The sequence below is a fragment of the Silene latifolia genome, chromosome X (genome assembly GCF_048544455.1).
Source record: "Silene latifolia isolate original U9 population chromosome X, ASM4854445v1, whole genome shotgun sequence".
NCBI classification, from domain to species: domain Eukaryota; kingdom Viridiplantae; phylum Streptophyta; class Magnoliopsida; order Caryophyllales; family Caryophyllaceae; genus Silene; species Silene latifolia.
The window spans coordinates 4,206,455-4,226,600 of NC_133537.1; the positions used below are offsets into that span (position 1 = coordinate 4,206,455).

Genomic DNA, 20,146 nt, shown 5'->3' on the forward strand with positions numbered 1-20,146 from the left:
CCCATATATGTAAGTACCAGCTACCAAGTAGAAGTTGCATCTTAGCTAATTCAGTAGATAAAGTTTATAAAGTAATGAGAAATGGTATCTTAACTTGGGATTAAATCTCGTCAATGTTAAATTTGTCCTTATAATTACATTCTATATATTTGGACTATTCTTAATGCTTCACATTTTGAATATTGATCTCCCCGCTGATTTAATTGATAATAATCTTTATTTTGGAAACATAAAAGTATTTTGTTGGCTTTCTTAGACTTTTTTTTTGGACTTAATTTTAGTTTTTATAAATTCGGTTCAGTTTAGTTTAGGTCAGGTCCATTAAGTTAAGTTCAGATCAGATCATTTCAGTTCCGTGTGATAAGTGTGATATAAATATATAATTATGACAAAATATTTTTTAAAAATATGAGTAATATATTATCTAATTACACAAGTACGAGCTGATCGCGAACTTTTGGAACCGAGTTAGCGTTAACTCGACTTGACTCGTTAAGCTCTTGAGCCGAGCTTGAATTGCTCGCGAGCTATCTCGTCTGATTATCACCCCTAAGCATGCCGGAGATAAAAATCATGTTAAATTATTCTGGTAATTAAGCAATGACGTGATTGATAATTAACCTCAATTTTACCCCACAAAGCTAAGTAAACACCTCACCTTTCACCTTTCACCTTTCACCTTTCTAGCCACTAGTCACCATAGCTTACTCCCTCATGCTATATGCTCGAACCAAGCGTACCCAATGACTAGGCCACCGATAAAGCCAAAATTTGAAGTCAACAGAAGTGAAGGGTAATACTATAAGATAACTTGAAAAATTCAAAATTATAACTAAAATTTTCAAAATTTTAAAACGTTAGTCGGGTTTGCTGCTAACCCCCACCGGCCACCCCTCCTCTCCTCTTTCGCTCTACCACTGGCCACCAGACATCATCGCACTAACAACTTATCACTTAAACAAAGGTTAATACGGAGTATTCGTTATTTGGGTTAATTAATTCACAACCTACTCCCTCTGTCACAGTGAATAATTAACACTTATTTTATTTCTCCCTCATAAAATAAAACGGTTTACTATGAGTAGAAAATACGCCGTAGAATTTGTTTACCCTTATCCTAATTAAAACGGCTTTAGGTAGGCAGCACTAATTAGGAGACATGGAGTCTCGAACCTTGGGACTACTACTGTTGGAGAAAGTACAAAGGGAATGTAAGAAGATCGAAGTTACATTATTTTCATTTTATTGGGATCATCTAACTACACAAGTTTATTCTATCTTTTGTTTTTACAGTTTTCACTCCACCACGTCACCAGTAAAAAGGCATGCATCATGTTCGCAAGAATCATGCATGGAGTACTCCATAATACGTATAGGATTCTGCTAAGCTTCCATCATTTTATCAAAAATACCTTCTTTTCTTTCTCCAAAGGTCATTTGTATGTCCATCAAATTAAATTGGTGTTCGAATCTTTCAGAAATCCAAGCTATTCATTGTCCCTACTGAAAAATTACCCTACATTATTATTTATCCTACTCGGTAAAATGTGACGATAATCAAGTAAAATTACCCTTAAAAAAGTTTTGGTATAAGAGTTAATGATCAAACCATTTCTCCAAATTATAACCTAAACTGCCGCTTTTCTAAATATTCCCTAACATTTATGTGGTGCGTAAATGTGTATAAAACTTTAATAGAAAAAAAAAAAGAATAAAAAAATTTCAAGAGCAAACGTGCCCGATATTCGCTAATAATAATTGATATGAGAAATCTTTTATGCGGAGTACTAGTATATGTCTATATGATACATTCATAAAGTTCTCTAAAAAGTGCAGTACTAATGTATACCTCAGCTTTATTTAGTTCAGTTCAACTTTATTTATTTTAACGTAGCTAAATTCAGTTCATGTCTATTCAAATTAACTCTTAGGTTTTGTTTTTCTTAGCTTAATTTCAATTCATTTCACTTCAGCTCAGCTCTACTCGGTTTAGTTCAGCTTCGTTCAGTGTCGTTCAGCTCACCACTTCACAAATTAACTCTTAGGCGCTGTTCTTTTTGAGTAAAAAGAGCTAATAAACTGAACTGATCGTACTTAATGGAACTGAACTCAACTGAACTAGATTAAAAAGTTAATTTATGAATAGATGAGATAGACTAAACTAAACTGAACTAGATGAAACTCAACTGAACTGACTGAAATTAAGTCCAAAAGAACAGGACCTTACTTCAGTTCCATTTAGTTCAGCTCGGCCTCATCCATTTGAGCTTCTTTCAACCGAAAAGAACATGACCTTAATTTAGATAAATTCAATTGGCTTAGATTTATTTAGCTCGGTTTTAGCCGAGAAGAACAATGTTTAAGAAAACACTATGCCTTAATAATATTTTTATCAACTAACCAAAGACTATTCAATTCAGGTATAACAATGAGCTAAGATCATCCCCGAGCAAGGTCAATTGTTAGGTCATAATCTTGCTTGGTCACACTAATTACTAATTAACCAAAAAATTATGGTGACCTTTGGAAAGAGGAGGTCAATTTGTGACCTTAGGAGGTCAATTTGTGACCTTTGGTGGAGTAAATTGACCCAACTCATGACCTATAGGTAGCGATATGTGATTGGTTGACAATATTAATAATTAATAAAAAAATATATATATATGAAAATGTGATATAATGTGAAGTGATGTAATTGGTTGGAAAGTAAAAAATGATTGGGTTGATGACTTAGGTCGTGACCTTCTGCTTAGGAGGGTAAAAGTAGGTCAAGATAAATAAAGTGGGATTAAGAGTAAAACCGAGTCGCGACTTAATTAGCGCGACCTCTGCTTGGGGATGGTCTAAGAAAGTTGGATAACCTATAATCCATACGTATGAAATTACGTGAATTTAAGAAACTTCATGAATTTAAAATTGTAACATGATGCTCAAATCCCTTAAAAATAAATAAAGTGAGATTGCGTGACATCGTAAAGAGCTACTCTACTAAAAGGGAATCTTGAAATGATAGGTCATAGCCAAACCTTTATAAAGTTTTACGCATAACTACTTGACATCATGACCATCTTTGATTTACTTCCTTGACTTTTTGCTAAGATAATATTCGACTAAGATAAATCTATCTCACCATTACCCTCAATTATAAAATAATACCGCTTATCATATGAGACATATTTTTATTAGTTAAATGCTTTTTTATTATTACTCTAAAAAAATGCATATACTTTTCTACGGAGTATATTGTATTATAAATTTATCTCAGAGCCAATGACCTGACCCGAATAACCCCTAACTGTACGTCTGTACCACACCGACACTTGAACTAAAAAACAAACTTGACCCGAATCCGAATTAACCTAGCCGTATGCCCGTATATAACTAATTCGGATGTTTATTGTTGAAAACTGACTATTATCCCTAAATAACTTGATAATAACATCCCTGAAAACAAACCCAAAATGACCTGATTTGACTTGAAATCTTTCAAACCCCGAATTGTGCCGGCCCAAACTAACCCGAACTCGACTCGATTGACCCGTTTGTTAGTTATACTATAATTATCACTATGATCAGTTAGATTTTAATGATAAGTGGAATGTGATTATGGATGAAGCAGCTTTAATTTTGAAGCACTTGAGCAAAAGTCTGAAATGGGGTTAATGACAATAACAGAAGCATGCATGCATGCAGTAGAGTTCTGAATTTGTGTAGTAATTATCACATGTGAAAGCATGATGGACACTGTAAATTGATGTAATTGTGGCTTTGACTACTAATTTGTTTGTGTTCAATCACATTTCATTTTACTTTTATTACCCTAATTTGATCCTTTAATAAGGTGTTGGATAAAGTGGGTGTTTTCCCAATATAAATGGTTTTTGCATGCTTTCTTTATTTCTTGTATAGAGCATGGTTCTACTTTATAGTTGCTTGGCTAAATTAGTGAAAAGTTGTGTATTCTTGTGTCTTAAATATCTCCACTTTTGGGGGTCAAGAATCCCCCAAAGGTGTCTTGCTTCAATAAATCCCAATGCAATAATTCATGTCAAAATTATAATCATACAACATTTGTGTCATCATGTTTTTCAATTTACCCATGCTTTGGACTGTATATATACTTGACGTTTTATTTCGAGCGCACCTAAGGTAGCGGCACTGAATTTCCTCATCATCTAATGGTTTTTACTTTAACTACCCTTGGCAAAGCTGATCCGACCCGAATACTCTGACCCCCACACCTGAACAGAGGACCCAAGCTTGACCGGTAACCTGAACTGTCTGACCTAAATGTTTACTTTATCTCCAAATAACTTGAGAAAACTGGCCTGAACATGACCTGATTCTGAAATGTCTATTACTCGGTAGAAGAGAAGATGGAAAAGAAAAAGTAGTTAGTAATTCTCTAAATTTAAACTCAAATTATAGTCCGTAGTTGTGTATATGTATCAGAGAAATTGCGATGTCTATTACTCCTAAATGTCACCTTAGGAGTTGTGGTCCTTAGCTTAAAGATAAGGACATATGACTTCTACAGGCGTATCCCATGCAACTTTAAGTACACATACATTTGAAATATATTTTTGCAGAAGCCAAGCAAACAATTTAGTGTTAAACAAAAACCGAATTAAGTCGGTATCATCATGAAAAATGAAATAACGTCAAACATATATAAGAACTTGTGAGAGGGTATTATCGGGTACCAAGATTCGATAAAACCCGATCAAATAATAAAATATTGGTAAAAGTAATTAAGTACATACATGTTTCATGTGATATAATTTAATGTTAAAACATCCAATTTTAATTGGAGCTTATAATGAATGAATGCACTAGGGCAGGTGCATTTTCATGTGAATGCTTATTAAATTTCACGTACAATATAATTTGCTGGTTTGTCCATTTTATCCACTTTTTCGTGTCGGGTTCAGATCGAGTTTGGTCAAATAAGTAACGTGGTAACATAACATAAGTAACCAAATTGATCAAAGAAGTGGCAGGACTACTGACAGCTTCATCTGTGCAGACCTTGGACTAAGAAGTGAGAACTCACAACAACAAAAACAAAGGACCCACGCACCCTTATAATAAATGACTCGTACACAACAGATCTTAACCAAATATTATGACAACTGTGACTAGTGAAAACTGAAAAACGGACCACCTTTATGTATGTATGTATGTTTACCAGCTTGATCCCATTCAATTAATCATGCATTCTCTACATCTTTTATTAATGATCATTGTGTTTATTCAATCCATTTGAGGATTCCTATCGAAAAATCATACTTGTGTCGACGTACGCCGCCTTCCGGCAGTACCAGCAACACGAGTTTTTTCGGCCTATTTAGAGGCCTTACATGGCGATAAGTCGATAACTAGGCCAGGTCAACCGGGTCGGGCCATTTTCGGGTTAAACAGAAATCTGGTCAGGTCAATTCGGATTCGGGTCATTCTAGAGTTGGTTTTTATCAATTTATTTATGAATAATGATCAGAAATCAACCGTAAACATCCGGTTCTAGTCAAATTCGGGTGTTGGGTTGGGTAAGGATCGGGTAGTAAGAAACTGAAACCCAGTGGATATGGATCGAACTACCTCAAACAAGTAGTATTAAGACGTCTCTCAGATTGATCATAAAGTCAACTACTTTACTAGTCCCGCTAAAACAACGTACAAGAATATCAGTTAATTAGGACGAAATTCAGAGAGATGACAGCAATTAATAGATGGATGTGGAAGAAGGGGAAGTACGTAGGGTAACGATGACATAAAAGAAAGGGAAAATGTACGTAAAGTAGGTGCGGGATCGACGATTCGATCATTCGACGTAAACGTAAGAAAGGAAGTGAATGGGGGTAAGGTAGCTAATACGGAGTAAGCAAGCAGTAAAACGCACTGTATGATAGTCATATTTGGATTACAATGTTGGTTCGCGGGTGACACAAGTCTTGTTCTGTAGCATTCTCTCTGTATTTTTCCACAATAAAGTGTAAACTTATTGTTTCAAATTTCAACTTCATTGTTTTCCAGGGGTCTACTGCATATGCATGCACCATGTGTACCCACATGTAGAGCTGGCAAAACTTGACCCGACCTGAGGAACCCGACCCGATCCGACCGAAACCTGACCCGATACAACCCGAAATATAGGTGACTCGAAACCGAACCGACCCGATAACCGATAACATCCTTATTTTTTCCAACCCGAACCCGACCTGACCCGATCCGACCCGTGACCCGATATTGACTCAACTCGATAGATAGCCCAATAATGAATTAGCTTAATAATTGTTTAAATAAGACCAAATTGACATTAATCTTAATTATTTTCACTTAAAATTACAATTAATACACCTACACGTTGTTTAAACATAAAATTACCCATCTAAAACTAAATATATAAGAGAAAATATATGCTTATAATCTGACCCGATACTGACCCGACCCGACTTGCCACCCGTAGATGACCCGATCCAAAAATGACCCGACATGAACCGTAACCGACCCGATCCGCAGCTAACCCGACAAAACCCGAACGCGATATGACCCGACCCGCGTCGACCCGACCCGAGTAACCCGATTGCCACCTCTACCCACATGTGACTCCACCAGTCCACCTCACTAATTTAGAAACTGACGTATCCGTATTAAACTTGAAACAGGTTAAGCAGTGTGATTAACACAAAATAAGAATTCGTATTGAACTTGAAAGGGGTTAAGTAGTGTGAATAACACAGAACAAGAATGTATAGGCCTATTGGGAAAGGCAGCGAATTTGCCTTTACATAGTTACATGCAAAAGTTGGATGATACTTGATTCGTAAGATACACTCGTCTTAAAGGAGACTAACTGGTGTAGTATAATTAATGTTAATTACAACTAATATGTATTCATAGATCTTTTACTTACTTTATAATGTATTATTTAAGATTTAAAATTGACGTATTATTAATTTTTCATATTTTAATATGAGGATAAAAAATTGAAATGGAAAATTAATTAAAAGAATTAAGTAAATTCATGACATGTATAATGGAATTTTTCATCACAAAACTAATGATTTCAATTTATAAATTATCTCAAATAATTTTAAAGTTTTTTTTTGTCAAGAAATTAATAATATAAGTTCCTAATTTTTTTATACGAACTAAATACTCATACTTGGTAAAAAAAATTATGCGAAACTAATAATATCAAATTTTGTTTCCTTATTTAGCCAACTTCTCTTTGGAAGGAAAATTATTGAAAAATTTTATTCTCTTAGTAGTAAAAAAATAACGAGAATGCAAGTTGAAAAAATATTATTCCCTTTTTAAACGTCATAGAATTATTTATTGTATGAAATAAATCAGTATACCGAGTCAAAGATAGGATATAATGAAGCCCAAAGCCCAATATAGAGCAACTCATGTACGCGGGAAAACTTGAGAATCTCTTATTCTTTTAGTTTAAGGGGGATTCAACTGAATTTTAGAGAATTTCAAACTTGAGCTTTGGATCTATCGATCTTCTCGAACTTCAACAAAACAAAACAAATCAACAATCATCTTACATTTGGATTTGAGCTTTCATTAATTCAATTCTTTCAGTTTTGTTTTTGATTATATTTTTTTATTGTCTAGTAACATAAACCATGTTTTTTGGTTGCAGTTTAGTCTAACGTACGTACAGGCACAGCAGATTATCTTTCCCAAGAGAAATGTAACAGAAATAAGGGAATATAATAGTAAATAGTGTTACTAATAGTTGTGGAATTATGTAATAATAGACCTTTTTTTTCCTACCTTCTCTTGGAGATACATAAAATGATACTCTGTATTATATTTGCATTAATGAGGATCTTCTGTCCCATTTTGGTGTCCCATCATATATTTATTATTTCTTATGTTGATGTGTCATGCAAAGAGTATCATGGGACAGGAGATAGGACACCATATGAGACAGAGGATCCTAACTTTATTTGCATGAGACGGGATGGTTAATTAGCGAGAGAGTGTCGGTAACATTGCTTTGTTGTCTTTTGAGGCACTAGCGTAATGTCGAGTACATCTAAATTACGGCCGCCATTGAGTGTTATTAAAACGTGATTATAAACCTAAACAGATGATAATTGAAACAAAGTTGCATTAATTTCTTGTTAACACCACACATTAAATCACGCCTGATGATAAGCTAGTCAAATCTCCACATTCCATAATTGACATGCACCCTCGATCACGACACCAACACATTTTTACACCGCTAAAATAAGACGGACATACGTTTCATAATATATAGTCATGATTGAGAATATTAGATCCGATAAATCATTAGATACGATAAGATTTACTCCGTAACCAGTAATTCCATTCCATTCCATTACATAATCTTAATCATAACATAATCTAAAACAGTACTGTATATAACACTAACACTACCACTAACAACTTACTACTACTACTAATAATAATAATCCAACCCAAGATCATACATTGTGAAACGAACTTATATAAGACGGTCTTACATATAAGACGATAACGACGGAATCAACAAGGTGGTTTCTTACCAAGGGTGTGTTTATTATTATGCATCCAAACCTTAAGAACATGACGCTTAACACCAGATTCATCACAGAATTGTTGAATAACATTCTCATCACATTTCTGAATCTTCCAACCTAATCGCTCAGCTAATCCAAACATCTTATCCTTCTGTTCTTGACTAAACTTGGTCCTATGCCTCTTCTTCCCCGTTGACGTCGATGTTGTCATCGTCATCGCCATCATTCCTCCAGTCACCTGATCCTCCGCCGACGCCGACGGTGGGAGCGCCAGCGGTCTCACCGGTGGGGTGGTCGGTGTGGCGGCGGGTGAAGGAACGGCGGCGGGATAGTAGAATTGGTACACGTGGGGAGGAGGAGGGTGGTAGAGGGTGAGCTGGTGGTGGTTGTCGTCGGCGGCGGAGACGTATTCCTTACGGTGGAAGTTACGGTGGCAGTTACAGGCGGCGCATTTTAGCGCGTCGATGGTACCGTCAGGGCCAGCTGGCATGAACTCGCCGCAACCGTCGACGGCGTGGCCGCCGATGTTGACGGCGTGGTTTTTGAGACACTCACGGTAACGGGGAACAACGGCGGAGTGTTTTTTGTTGCTGCTGTTGTTGTTGTTGTTATTGTTGTTGTGGTGGTGGTGGGTGTGGAAAGTGGGTAGGGTTAATAAGGTCATTGTTTCGGGTTCGGGTTCGGGTTCGGGTTCGGGTTCATTACCGTTATCGTTATCGTTATCATAGTCTTCTACTTCCTCTTCGTCTCGGTCTTCGTCTTCAAATTCCATGATTAGAGTTGAGTTTGAGTTAATTGTTGTTAAGTAAATTAGGTAAGGTTGAGGGTTTTAACTTTTAAGTTTGGAGTAAAATGAGAATTATGGATAAGAAGAAGTGAGGAGAGGAAGTTTGGAAGTGTTGATAAAGATAAAAAAGGGAATGGAACTTCTGGAAAACTTAGGTTAGTAGGAAATGTGGGTTGAGTTAAGTTAAGGAGGTCTTATATTTATGTATGGATTTTAAATTTCACAAAATACCCCAAATCAAATAGGGTACCCAATCAAATATGAATATTTTTTTTTTTTTTAATTAAACCCGAAGATTTAAGTAGTAATATTAATAGTATCAGTACCAACTATATCAGCAATCTCCAACGGAGAGGAATCCAACCATCTACAAGAACCTAACGTCCATGGTCTCAAATGAGCAAGCTCATGAGCGACCTTATTAAAGTCCCTACGCACCCAATTAAACGAAACACTATCGAAAAAATTACAAAAATCATAAATGTCATTATAAATTAAATAAATACTACGTCGTCCCTTCCGTCGCTGCTGAAGATCGTGGATAACCGTCGAACAATCGCCCTCCAAAATAACTCTTGAATTATTCCTTCGTCTTGCCTTCTTAAGACCATAGAGTATAGCAGCTGCTTCAGCTTCCGCCGGGTCCATCTCAACCACTCCCTGCTCCACCGCGCACCAGACAACCTCCCCCCATCATTCCGACACACCGCGCCCAACCCGACACCCACACCAGTTATAACAGCGGCATCAATATTCACCTTCAACACCTCACCCACCGGCCGCTTCCAACACCCCCCGACCTCCACCACACCACGGGTCCTCCCCTCACCCGAACCCCCACTATCCACCATTTCACAAATTAAGTCCCTCACCCTTCGTACAACCAAGTCCGCTCTCCACTCTCCATCATCGAAGATAGCCTTGTTCCTCCTCTCCCAAATAGCTCAGCAACCAGTCATAAAGTACTCCACCTGCTCTTCCGCCCCCATCTCCCTCATATCAACCTCCACCCAATCCCTAACCCTTGCAAAACCCGAACTTAATGGCAGTTCGAGGTCCAGGGCATCCCATACACCCCCAACCCACCCATAATCTCGAACAACATGTAAGCAAGACTCCACACAATCCCCACAACGTACACACTCACCCGCAACCGAACCCATCCTCAACGAAATATTGCTTATAGTAACAATGGCTTCATTACACAGCTGCCAAAAGAACACTTTGATCCTTGGTAAGACTGGGGCCATCCAAACTTTATTCCAAAGCCACCCATCAGAGGAGTAACTCGGCGCCCCTTCCAACTCCCCATCTTGCTTGACCATAAGCCTATACGCCGAACGGACTGAGTAATTCCCATCGCGCTCTCCACCCCAATACCACACATCTGGAGTCAACTGCTCGCATACCCTCATTTTAAGAATACGCGCAGCCTCAAACGGAAGAAACAACTCCCCTACCAACTCCGTATTCCATCCCCTACTCCCCTCCATCAGAGGTTTAATTTACACCAACTTATAACATTCTTGCGTATTACTTGGTGGTCTTAATTTAGACCTGACAACGGGTCAATCGAGTCAAGTTTAGAGCAAGTTGATTTCAGATCTGCAGACTTTGGGCCGAGTCATTTTTGAGTCAACTATTATCAAGTTATTTGTGGATAATAATCATTCTGTAACAATAAAAATTCGGGTTAGGTTATACTGAGTCGTATCAATTCATGTATCGGGCCGGGTGTATTAGAGTAATAGAAATAATTTAAGAGATGGTGTTTTAGACACGAATTATACCCTAAACATTTGTTTATGAGATAATGAGAGATTTTACAACTTACCTTATACTTTGGTTTGATGTTATATGTTAATTGCTTTAATTGATTCTTGGTTACTTCCTATTCCATATTGTCACATTTTTTTAATTATTCAAGGTATTTCTTTAACCTTAAATTAAATGAGCAAGAGATGTACTCTCTTACTCCGTATTATCGAAGAAAAAGTATAAGACTATTACAATTAAATATTTAACAAAATATATATTCATATAATACATATTTAAAAACATTTGGTTATAAAATAATAAATGATCATATAAAAAAGGGGGCTAGTCTCTCTTACAACGATCTTAACTTAAGACGAGAAAAATATTCCATTTTAATAAAAAATGACTATTTAAAGATAAAAATTTATAATTAAAATTGTGACTTTGTAACAAGAAATTGATGGTAAATTTTTATTAGAAAACATTCATATTTTATCGTAAAAGAGTCACATTTTATGCGTCTTAATTTCAGATGAAATTAGCAGTTTCAAACAAGATTTTGCCAAATAGAAGGATCGAAGAACTTGTTCCTTCATTCAAGTCCACTCTACCACTTTAATTTTTGTACACTGTTCATAAATGAGGATTCAATTGTAATTTTATTTCAATACATAAGTGAAAATATATTCATGTGAGATCTTATTTGATTCGTCTTAACGAGTACATTAAAAATATTTAACTATTACTCCCTCCTATTTCCTTATATCTTCCCCTTTCTTTTGGGCACAAAAATTAAGAAAGGGGAATAAAGAAGGAATAAAGTAGAATAAAGTATTGTAAGTTGTGAAATTTATAGATGAGAGAAAATAATAAAGAATGAATGATGAATAAAGAATAGATAAAGTAATGAGAGTTGTTGATTTTTTAGGAGAGAGAAATTAATAAAAAATGAATGAAACTTACCAAAAAAGGAAAAAGGGAAGATAATCGAACTTGTGTAAAAAAAGAAAGAGGGAAGATAATAGGAAATTGGAGGGAGTATAATTTTTGCAAATATATAGCTAACTATATTTACTGCGTAAAACACGCGTTGACAAACGTAAAAAAAATAAAAAAAAAAAATTAATAAAAAAAAAAGTAAAAAAAAGTAAAATGATAGAGTGAAGTTGAATGGAGTAACCATGACAGTATGACTTTATCTCCAAGTATTTACTATGCAGTCCACGGTCACTTCTGAATTGCGTGTAAAAACTTGATAGGTCATGGTAGTGCATAGTGCACTACGCAAACACAAATGGCATGACTGCAGTTAAATCGTCCAGGCTCAAGTTTTTTTTTTTTTTTTTACCTTCGTTCTTTCCTCTGCTTGGTTGGACTATTCATCAGTTAGATGTCAAAAATGGCCTTATCACCAAAGAAGTGTACATGAAACAGCTTATAGGTTTGATTTTCCTTCTCACAAAGCCATCTATGGCTTAAAATAAGCACACCGAGCCTAGTTTCATCGTTTTAGCAAGTTTTTTTTGTTGCAACATGGTTTCTTTTATAGTCAGTCCGATATGTTCATGTTTATCTTTCGTCGTTCTCACTATACCTTATATCTCCACTTATACAACAACAACAACATCAGAGCCTTAATCCCAAAATGATTTGGGGTCGGCTGACATGAATCATCCTTTCGAACCGTCCATGGGTGAACGCACGCCTCAAAATGCGAATAAAAAGGGAAGATGAAAAACAAAAAGGGAGAACGAAAATGTAATGGAAAGTCAAGGTGAACTTAGAGGTTTTAAAATCGAATTCCGTCTTTCTTTTATAAAAATTTAAAATTTAAATCGAGAGAAAAGATTAAAGCGATTTTTAAAAACCGAAATAGAGTTAAGGATCCGGAATGAACCAGGTAAAAACTATAAGAAAGTGGTTGTTGAAAAAGTGTGTAATAAAGGAGAGAAAAATAAATAACTTAATTTCTTTAAATTAAAGAAATAAAAAACACTAAATCTGTCAAAAACATCAAAAAACTAAAAATCCACATGTATTCTTTCCCTCCATTGTGCCCTCTCCGTCACCATACTCTCCTCAAGTCCCCGAACTCTCATATCGTGCTCTATCACTCTCAACCATGTCTCTCGGTCTTCCTCTCGCCTCTAAGGACCTTTTTCTCGTTCTCCAAGTCTCCGGCCTCCTAACCTCAAGCGTCCATAGGTCTCCTTCTTACATGGCCAAACCATCTTAATCGGTTTTCCATCATCTTGTCCTCTATTGGCGCCACTTTTACCTTTTCCCTAATCACCTCATTCCTTAACCGATCTTTCCTTGTATGTCCGCACATCCACCTCAACATGCGCATCTCCGCCACACTCATCTTTTGAATGTGACAATGTTTCACGGCCCAACACTCGGAGCCGTAAAGTAGGGCAGGCCTAATTGCCGTTCGATAAAATTTTCCCTTTAATCTTTGGGGCATATCTTTATCGCATAGAAACCCTGAAGCACTCTTCCATTTCAACCATCCCGCTTTAATTCTGTGAGCCACATCACCGTCTAACTCCCCATCTTTTTGAATAATAGATCCTAGATATCCAAGAAATCCAACCCTCAACAACATTCCCATCGAAAATAATACTCCCCGCCTCTGTCGATCTCAACCCCGCCACCTTAGTGAACGACACCTCAAATACTCGGTCTTACTCCTCGGCTGAACCCACGAGTCTCTAAAGTCTGCCTCCACAATTCCAACTTTCTCTCCACCCCCTCTTTTGTCTCATCAATCAACACAATATCATCAGCAAACATCATACACCAAGGGATGTCGTCCTGAATATCCCTTGTCAACTCATCCATAACTATAGCAAAGAGAAAAGGACTAAGTGCGGAACCTTGATGCACCCCGATGGTAATAGGAAATTCTTCCGTTCTCCCAACATTAGTGCGAACACTTGCACTAGCCCCTCATACATGTCCTTTATGAGGTCAATATATTTTCGCGACACACCCTTTCTCGCCAAAGCCCACCAAAGTACTTCTCTTGGTACCCTATCATATGCCTTTTCCAAGTCAATAAAAACCATATGCAAATCCTTCTTCTTGTCCCGATGGTATTCCATCAACTGTCTCATGATAAAAATCGCATCCATAGTCGATCTCCCGGGCATAAATCCAAATTGGTTTTCCGAGATGTCTACATATCTCCTAAGCCTTTGCTCGATTACCCGCTCCCATAGCTTCATCGTATGACTCATAAGTTTAATTCCCCGATAATTGGAACACTCTTGGACATCACCTTTGTTCTTGTACAAAGGGACTAGAGTGCTTTTCCTCCAAGCCGATGGCATCTTGTTGCTCCTCCAAATCTTGTTGAAGAGCATGGTTACCCATTCAATCCCTTTCTCCCCGAAGCACCTCCAAACTTCTATGGGTATACCATCCGGTCCCTCTGCTTTCTTTGACCCCATCTTCCTTAACGCCTTTCTAACTTCACTCTTTTGTATTCTACGCACAAATTCCCGATTAACCATGTTTGGTGTTACCTCTACATCCCCAAAACCTTGTTCCTGATGTCCATTGAATAAATTATCAAAGTAAGAACACCATCTAGCCTTTATCTCGTTATCCCGAACTGGAACCTTGTCGTCCATATCTTTCACACACCTAACTCTCCCAATATCTCTCGTCTTTCGGTCTCTTATGCGGGCCAGTTTATAGATATCCTTCTCTCCTTCTCTCGTGTCCAACCTGGCATACACTTCTTGGTTAACTTTTGCCCTCGCATCCCGTACGGCCTTTTTAGCGGCTCGTCTAGCCTCCTTGTACTTTTCAAAGTTCTCATCACTCATGCATTTCCCCAGAACCTTATAGCATTCACGTTTAGTCTTTATCGCTTGTCTCACCACATCGTTCCACCAAGATGTGTCCTTACTTGATGGTCTATTCCCTTTAGATTCCCCTAACACCTCCCTCGCCAAATCCTTTACAACATGCTCCAATTTATCCCACGTTGCATCAATATCTTTCTCCTCGCAATCCGACCAAATATCGCTACTTCCAACCTTCTCCAGAAACGCTTGTTGGTTTCCCCCTTGTAGCTTCCACCACTTGATCCGTGCCTCACCGATTATCTTTCTCTTCCTCAAGTCTCTCTTACCCCGAAAATCAAGAACCACTAGTCTATGTTGTGTTGCGGCACTTTCCCCGGGTATGACCTTGCAATCGGTGTACTCTTTCCTCCACACATTCCTTACCAAAAGGAAGTCAATTTGACTAGCATTACCTCCACTTCTATAAGTCACCAAATGAGAATGTCTTTTCTCGAACCAAGTGTTCATTATACCCAAGTCATAAGCCAAAGCAAAATCTAATATGTCACTTCCCGCTTCATTTCTCTCCCCGAACCCAAAACCCCCATGAATGTTCTCAAAGCCAACTCGACTAGTACCCACATGCCCATTGAGGTCACCACCAATGATCAATTTCTCTCCAATAGGGACTCGTTCTACAACCTCTTCTAAATCTTCCCAAAAGGCTCGTCGAAAAGAAGCATCCAAACCTACTTGAGGTGCGTAAGCACTTATAACCGTCACCACCTCATCCCCGACTACAAGCTTAATACTCATAATCCTATCACTCTTTCTCGATACTTCTACTACATCATCAATGTAATCTTTATCAATGACAATACCCACTCCATTACGACTTTTGTCTTTACCCGTGTACCAAAGCTTATAACCCCAAGGCGCTATCACCCTTGCTTTATCTCCGACCCACTTTGTCTCTTGTAGACACATTATATGCACTCTCCTCCTTTTCATAACCTCCCCTACCTCAGCTAATCTCCCTGTCAAAGAGCCAACATTCCACGTACCAAACCGTAACCTACTACCCTTCCTAAAGTCATGTCCTGATTTCTTTACCCGCTCTTGACCATGCTTCCTAGATCCAAACCTATTTGACACCACACCCATACTTCGAGGTGGCGCGCCGCTTTTGGGCGACGACCTAACAACCCTTGCATATTTTTCACTACACCCGGGTCTAGAAGATGTAGCGCACCCTTGCCTATTTGACACCACCCCCAGATGTAAAGATGGCGCGTCGCTTCCGGGCGACGACCTAGCAACCCTCACATACTTTTCACTACACCCGGTCTAAGAAGTGCAGCGCGCTTCCGAGGAGACGCCCAACGATGTTCAAATTCCGATTCATGTCCATAAAATGTGACTAAGTTTTTATGCTGGCTGCCACAGACCTACCGCAACCCTCCTCCTTTATCCGGGCTTGGGACCGGCAGCGAATGCCCGAAAACACTCACAGGCGGATATCTCCACTTATATGTTAATAAATTATTGTCACTAGCAATCCTCCATTTTTTATTTCCACCTTTATCTCTAAGTTGGGTCGCCAGTTCACCATAAAAGACCCGTGAAATCTTCATTATTTTCTCGGTATTCAGGTTGCGTGTACTTCTCTCATGGTCTTTTTTTTTGTCACAACAGAAATATGTCTATCCAAAAATTTCGTTTACAAATCTCCAAATCAGTTTGCACTCCGCTTCCTTCCCCGGCCACACTCCCCTTTGAGTGCCGCAGTATGGTTGGTGCTTTACAATACTTGACTATGACATGCCATGATACCTTTGTTTGCCTAGTATCTCAATTTATGCACGCTCCGGGTACATCTTACCTTTTGGTAGTACGTACCTATAGGTACTTATTGGTTATGCTATTTTCTTTGGTAGCAATCTCATCTCTTGGCGGTGAAAAAATAGCCTACCGTGTCCAAATCTTCCACTGAAGCAGAGTATCGTGTTGTGGGCTCTGTTCTACTCTAGCTGAGTTAGGTGTTCTTTTTCGTAACCCTATCACATTATTCTGTGATAATGTTTCTGCTTCTTATTATCTTATTATTAGAGTCTCGCTTAACATGCTCGAAACAAACATATTAGTATTGACTCTTACGTTATGCTTAAGACCGTGTTCTTTTGGACTTCATTTCAGTTCATTTCAGTTCAACTATTTTCTTCACAAATTAACTCTTACTTCAGTTTAGTTCAATTCAGTTTAGCTCCATTATGTTCAGTTCAATTCAGCTTCATTCAGTTGAGTTCAACTATTCTCTTCACAAATTAACTCTTATTTCAGTTTAGTTCAGTTCAGTTTAGCTCCATTATGTTCAGTTCAGTTTAGTTCAGCTCCATTAAGTTCAATTCAAGTTCAAACAGTTTCAAGTCAAAAGAAGAGGCCCCTACTTCATTTTAGTTCAGTTCAGCTCTATTTAGTTCAGCATTTCAGCTTTAATAAGTTAGACAGTTTCAGTTAACTGAAGAGAGCTTATAACCGTTACAAGCAAAACGGTTTGGAGAGAGTATTCCAACCTTGTGAAAAATAATTCTACTAAATGAATAGTGAATGAAGCCAGTAATGAGGACAGAAAGAAGAGGAAATGCACAGAAATGAACATGCGAAAGTGTATAGAAAATGAGAAATAGTGAATTAGTGAGGCGTGAGGTTATTATGCGTATATTAGACGTTTGATGCGACTTCCCTTCTGACATCCTCACTTTGCTATCCATTTCACGTCATCTCCCCGCAAATTAAACCGCTTTATTTACTTGATTACTTCACTCTACTACAAACTTTGAGGACTAACCCATGCCTCTACTAGTCTATATATGTAGTCTACAACGGAGAACGTTCTAGGGTGTAAAAACGGGTCGATCTGTTAGGGGTAAGATTTATCGGTCGGGTAAGGTCTACATTTAGTGGTAGATTTAGAGGAGCTAGAATCGACTCTCACTCCTGCTCGAAAGTGAAAATTTTGAAAGTTTTACTTCATTTTTTTAACTATTTTGTCGGATCTATACTATCATAGACAGACCTGACAAACGGGTTAATCGGGTAGGTCAATTCGAATTAGGTTGTTCGAGTTTGCATGATAAACGGAAGTAATGTAGAGGCGACCAATTGCACAAGTCGGTACGTGGAATCCATTTCTTAGGTCCTCCCAAACAAGTCCTGGCCAGCCCAGTTAAAGCTCGTAGTGGTCCATTTTGTTTTAACGTTAAATGAAACGGGTCGATTAGGGTCTACAAATAGTGGTAGATTAAGAGAAGCTAGAATGGACTCTCACTCCTGCTGCTCGGAAGTGAAAAATTAGGGTATTTCGAACAAAATGTCAAAACTCGGAAATCAATTAACGTCCCTACACAGCAACTTTATAATTACTCGTATTGTCAACTTCAACTAGAAACCCTTTTCCCCGCAACTCTATTTCCACAAAATTGTGCAAATAGTGTTATGGTTTTTGCAGCAAAATTAGCAGTAAACTCAGAAGTATGGACCCACTTTAGCCCCTTCAACGGCCCATTGATACGCCATCATCCAACTGGCTAAAACAAATCAACCCCTTTGGCCCACTTACTGCTTCCTCTAATCTTTTGCTTCTTAATCTTCCTTCTAAGATTCCCTTCATTATTAATACTACTTGGAAATTGGAATTCCCATTCAATAATGTCATTTATGTATGTGGATTAGGGAAATTATTCCTTTTACTTTTTTGTTTTAATAATTAAAACTAGAGTTTGAGGTGGATCGTGCCTCGTGTCAGTCCACTATATTAGTACAATAAAATTGCACGACCTAGGCACGAAAAGTTGGGGGTTTTGTGTCGTCGTATCGTGCCGTGCCAATGAAATAAAAATGGCAGCCCAGGCACGACTGAAACGGTCCATGGTGGGTCGTACGTGTTTGGGCGTGCCTAAGTAATTCCTCATCTTCAGTCTTATTTCTTTATATTTTGGGCGTGCCCAGGACGGCCGTGTCGTGCCTAGGCTAGGTACAATCTTCTTTCTCAAACTTTAGCTCAAGAACAGCTCATGGCATGTCAGTGTCGTACCGATCCCATGCCGTGGTAAAATGGACCATGAGCCGTGAGGTGTCCCAGGACCAACGACTCCTATGCCCGTTCGGGCTGTTTCCATCTCTAATTAAGAACCTAAAAAAAAAAGAGTACTGTGTAAAAAACTTTATATTATAAGACGTTTTTTCAAATTCAATATTTATCCATTTATCATTTATTTACATTTATTCCGCACACCAGAAAAAAAAAATAAAAAAAATAAAAAAAAAATAACTACTCATTTTTCTTCAAGTAAAGTGTTGGTCTTTAAATCACCATGTAAGATTATTCGTGATAAGCTATAAGTTTGGTAGTGTCAACATAAACTCATAACACCTTACTACCGAAGAGGTATTAATCTAGTGGTTAAAATTTAGGCATCGTGACAATAAGTCACGGGTTGAATCCTCCTCCCCCCAAATCGTACTAGCCTTCTGCCTCATTTGACGCAAAAAGAAAAAAAAACGTAGCACTTTACTACGACAGAAAACGAGCCAATAAATATGATAGATATAACAAGAGTACGAAAAGTAACGAAACACATAAAAAGGGTCACAACTCACAATTATTGCAAGACGGTCCTATACAAGAATTTGTGTTCCTCTGAACCATCAACAATTTACTTTTCCGTTCATCTCTAAATATTTAATCGAGTGTTACTGAATCCTAACCTTAACATAAACCCCATCAATCTTTTTTCATCTACAACTCCAAGTATCTTACCAGTTGAGTACGTTCAACGATCAGATCAAAATCGGAAGCTTTTTTTGTATGGCTATAAACCCTCGATGAATTTTAAAAATGTATAAATACCCGCATTTTTACTAGAATTTTATTGTGGTTAGAAGCGACCTGAACAATGGCGGGCATAACCAAAGAGATCAATATGAAAACACAAAAAAAACCACCACACCCAACATAACATGTAATTGAGCACCCCACAAATGCTGGTACTCGAACCCATATGACCGATCTTGCTTTCTCCAAGAACACCAAGCAGGGAATACCCGTTCAAGATGTTGATCACAGTAACAGGGTTGTCGAGTTAGAATGTATTAGTTTGTAAGAGTCAATAGTTTCACAGTTATTCATACATGCCTCATTTCCTCAAACCTTGCATGACAGCAAAGCACATCGGACTGTGGTTTAAACAAATTTCAAAACA

The 20,146-nt window shown here is 37.9% G+C and overlaps 1 protein-coding gene across 1 annotated transcript; it reads right to left on the minus strand.

Moving 5' to 3' along the window:
* Nucleotides 1–8,328: 8,328 nt before the first annotated feature.
* Nucleotides 8,329–9,532, minus strand: LOC141622349 (zinc-finger homeodomain protein 2-like). The gene has a single exon (XM_074438394.1). It carries the CDS (start codon nucleotides 9,313–9,315, stop codon nucleotides 8,530–8,532), a length of 786 nt encoding a protein of 261 aa, XP_074294495.1. The 5' UTR covers nucleotides 9,316–9,532; the 3' UTR covers nucleotides 8,329–8,529.
* Between the last annotated feature and the right edge of the window lie 10,614 nt (nucleotides 9,533–20,146).

Bases quoted from the DNA above. Each gene is read 5' to 3' on its own strand.
- LOC141622349 (XM_074438394.1), bottom strand. From the start codon at position 9,315: ATGGAATTTGAAGACGAAGACCGAGACGAAGAGGAAGTAGAAGACTAT.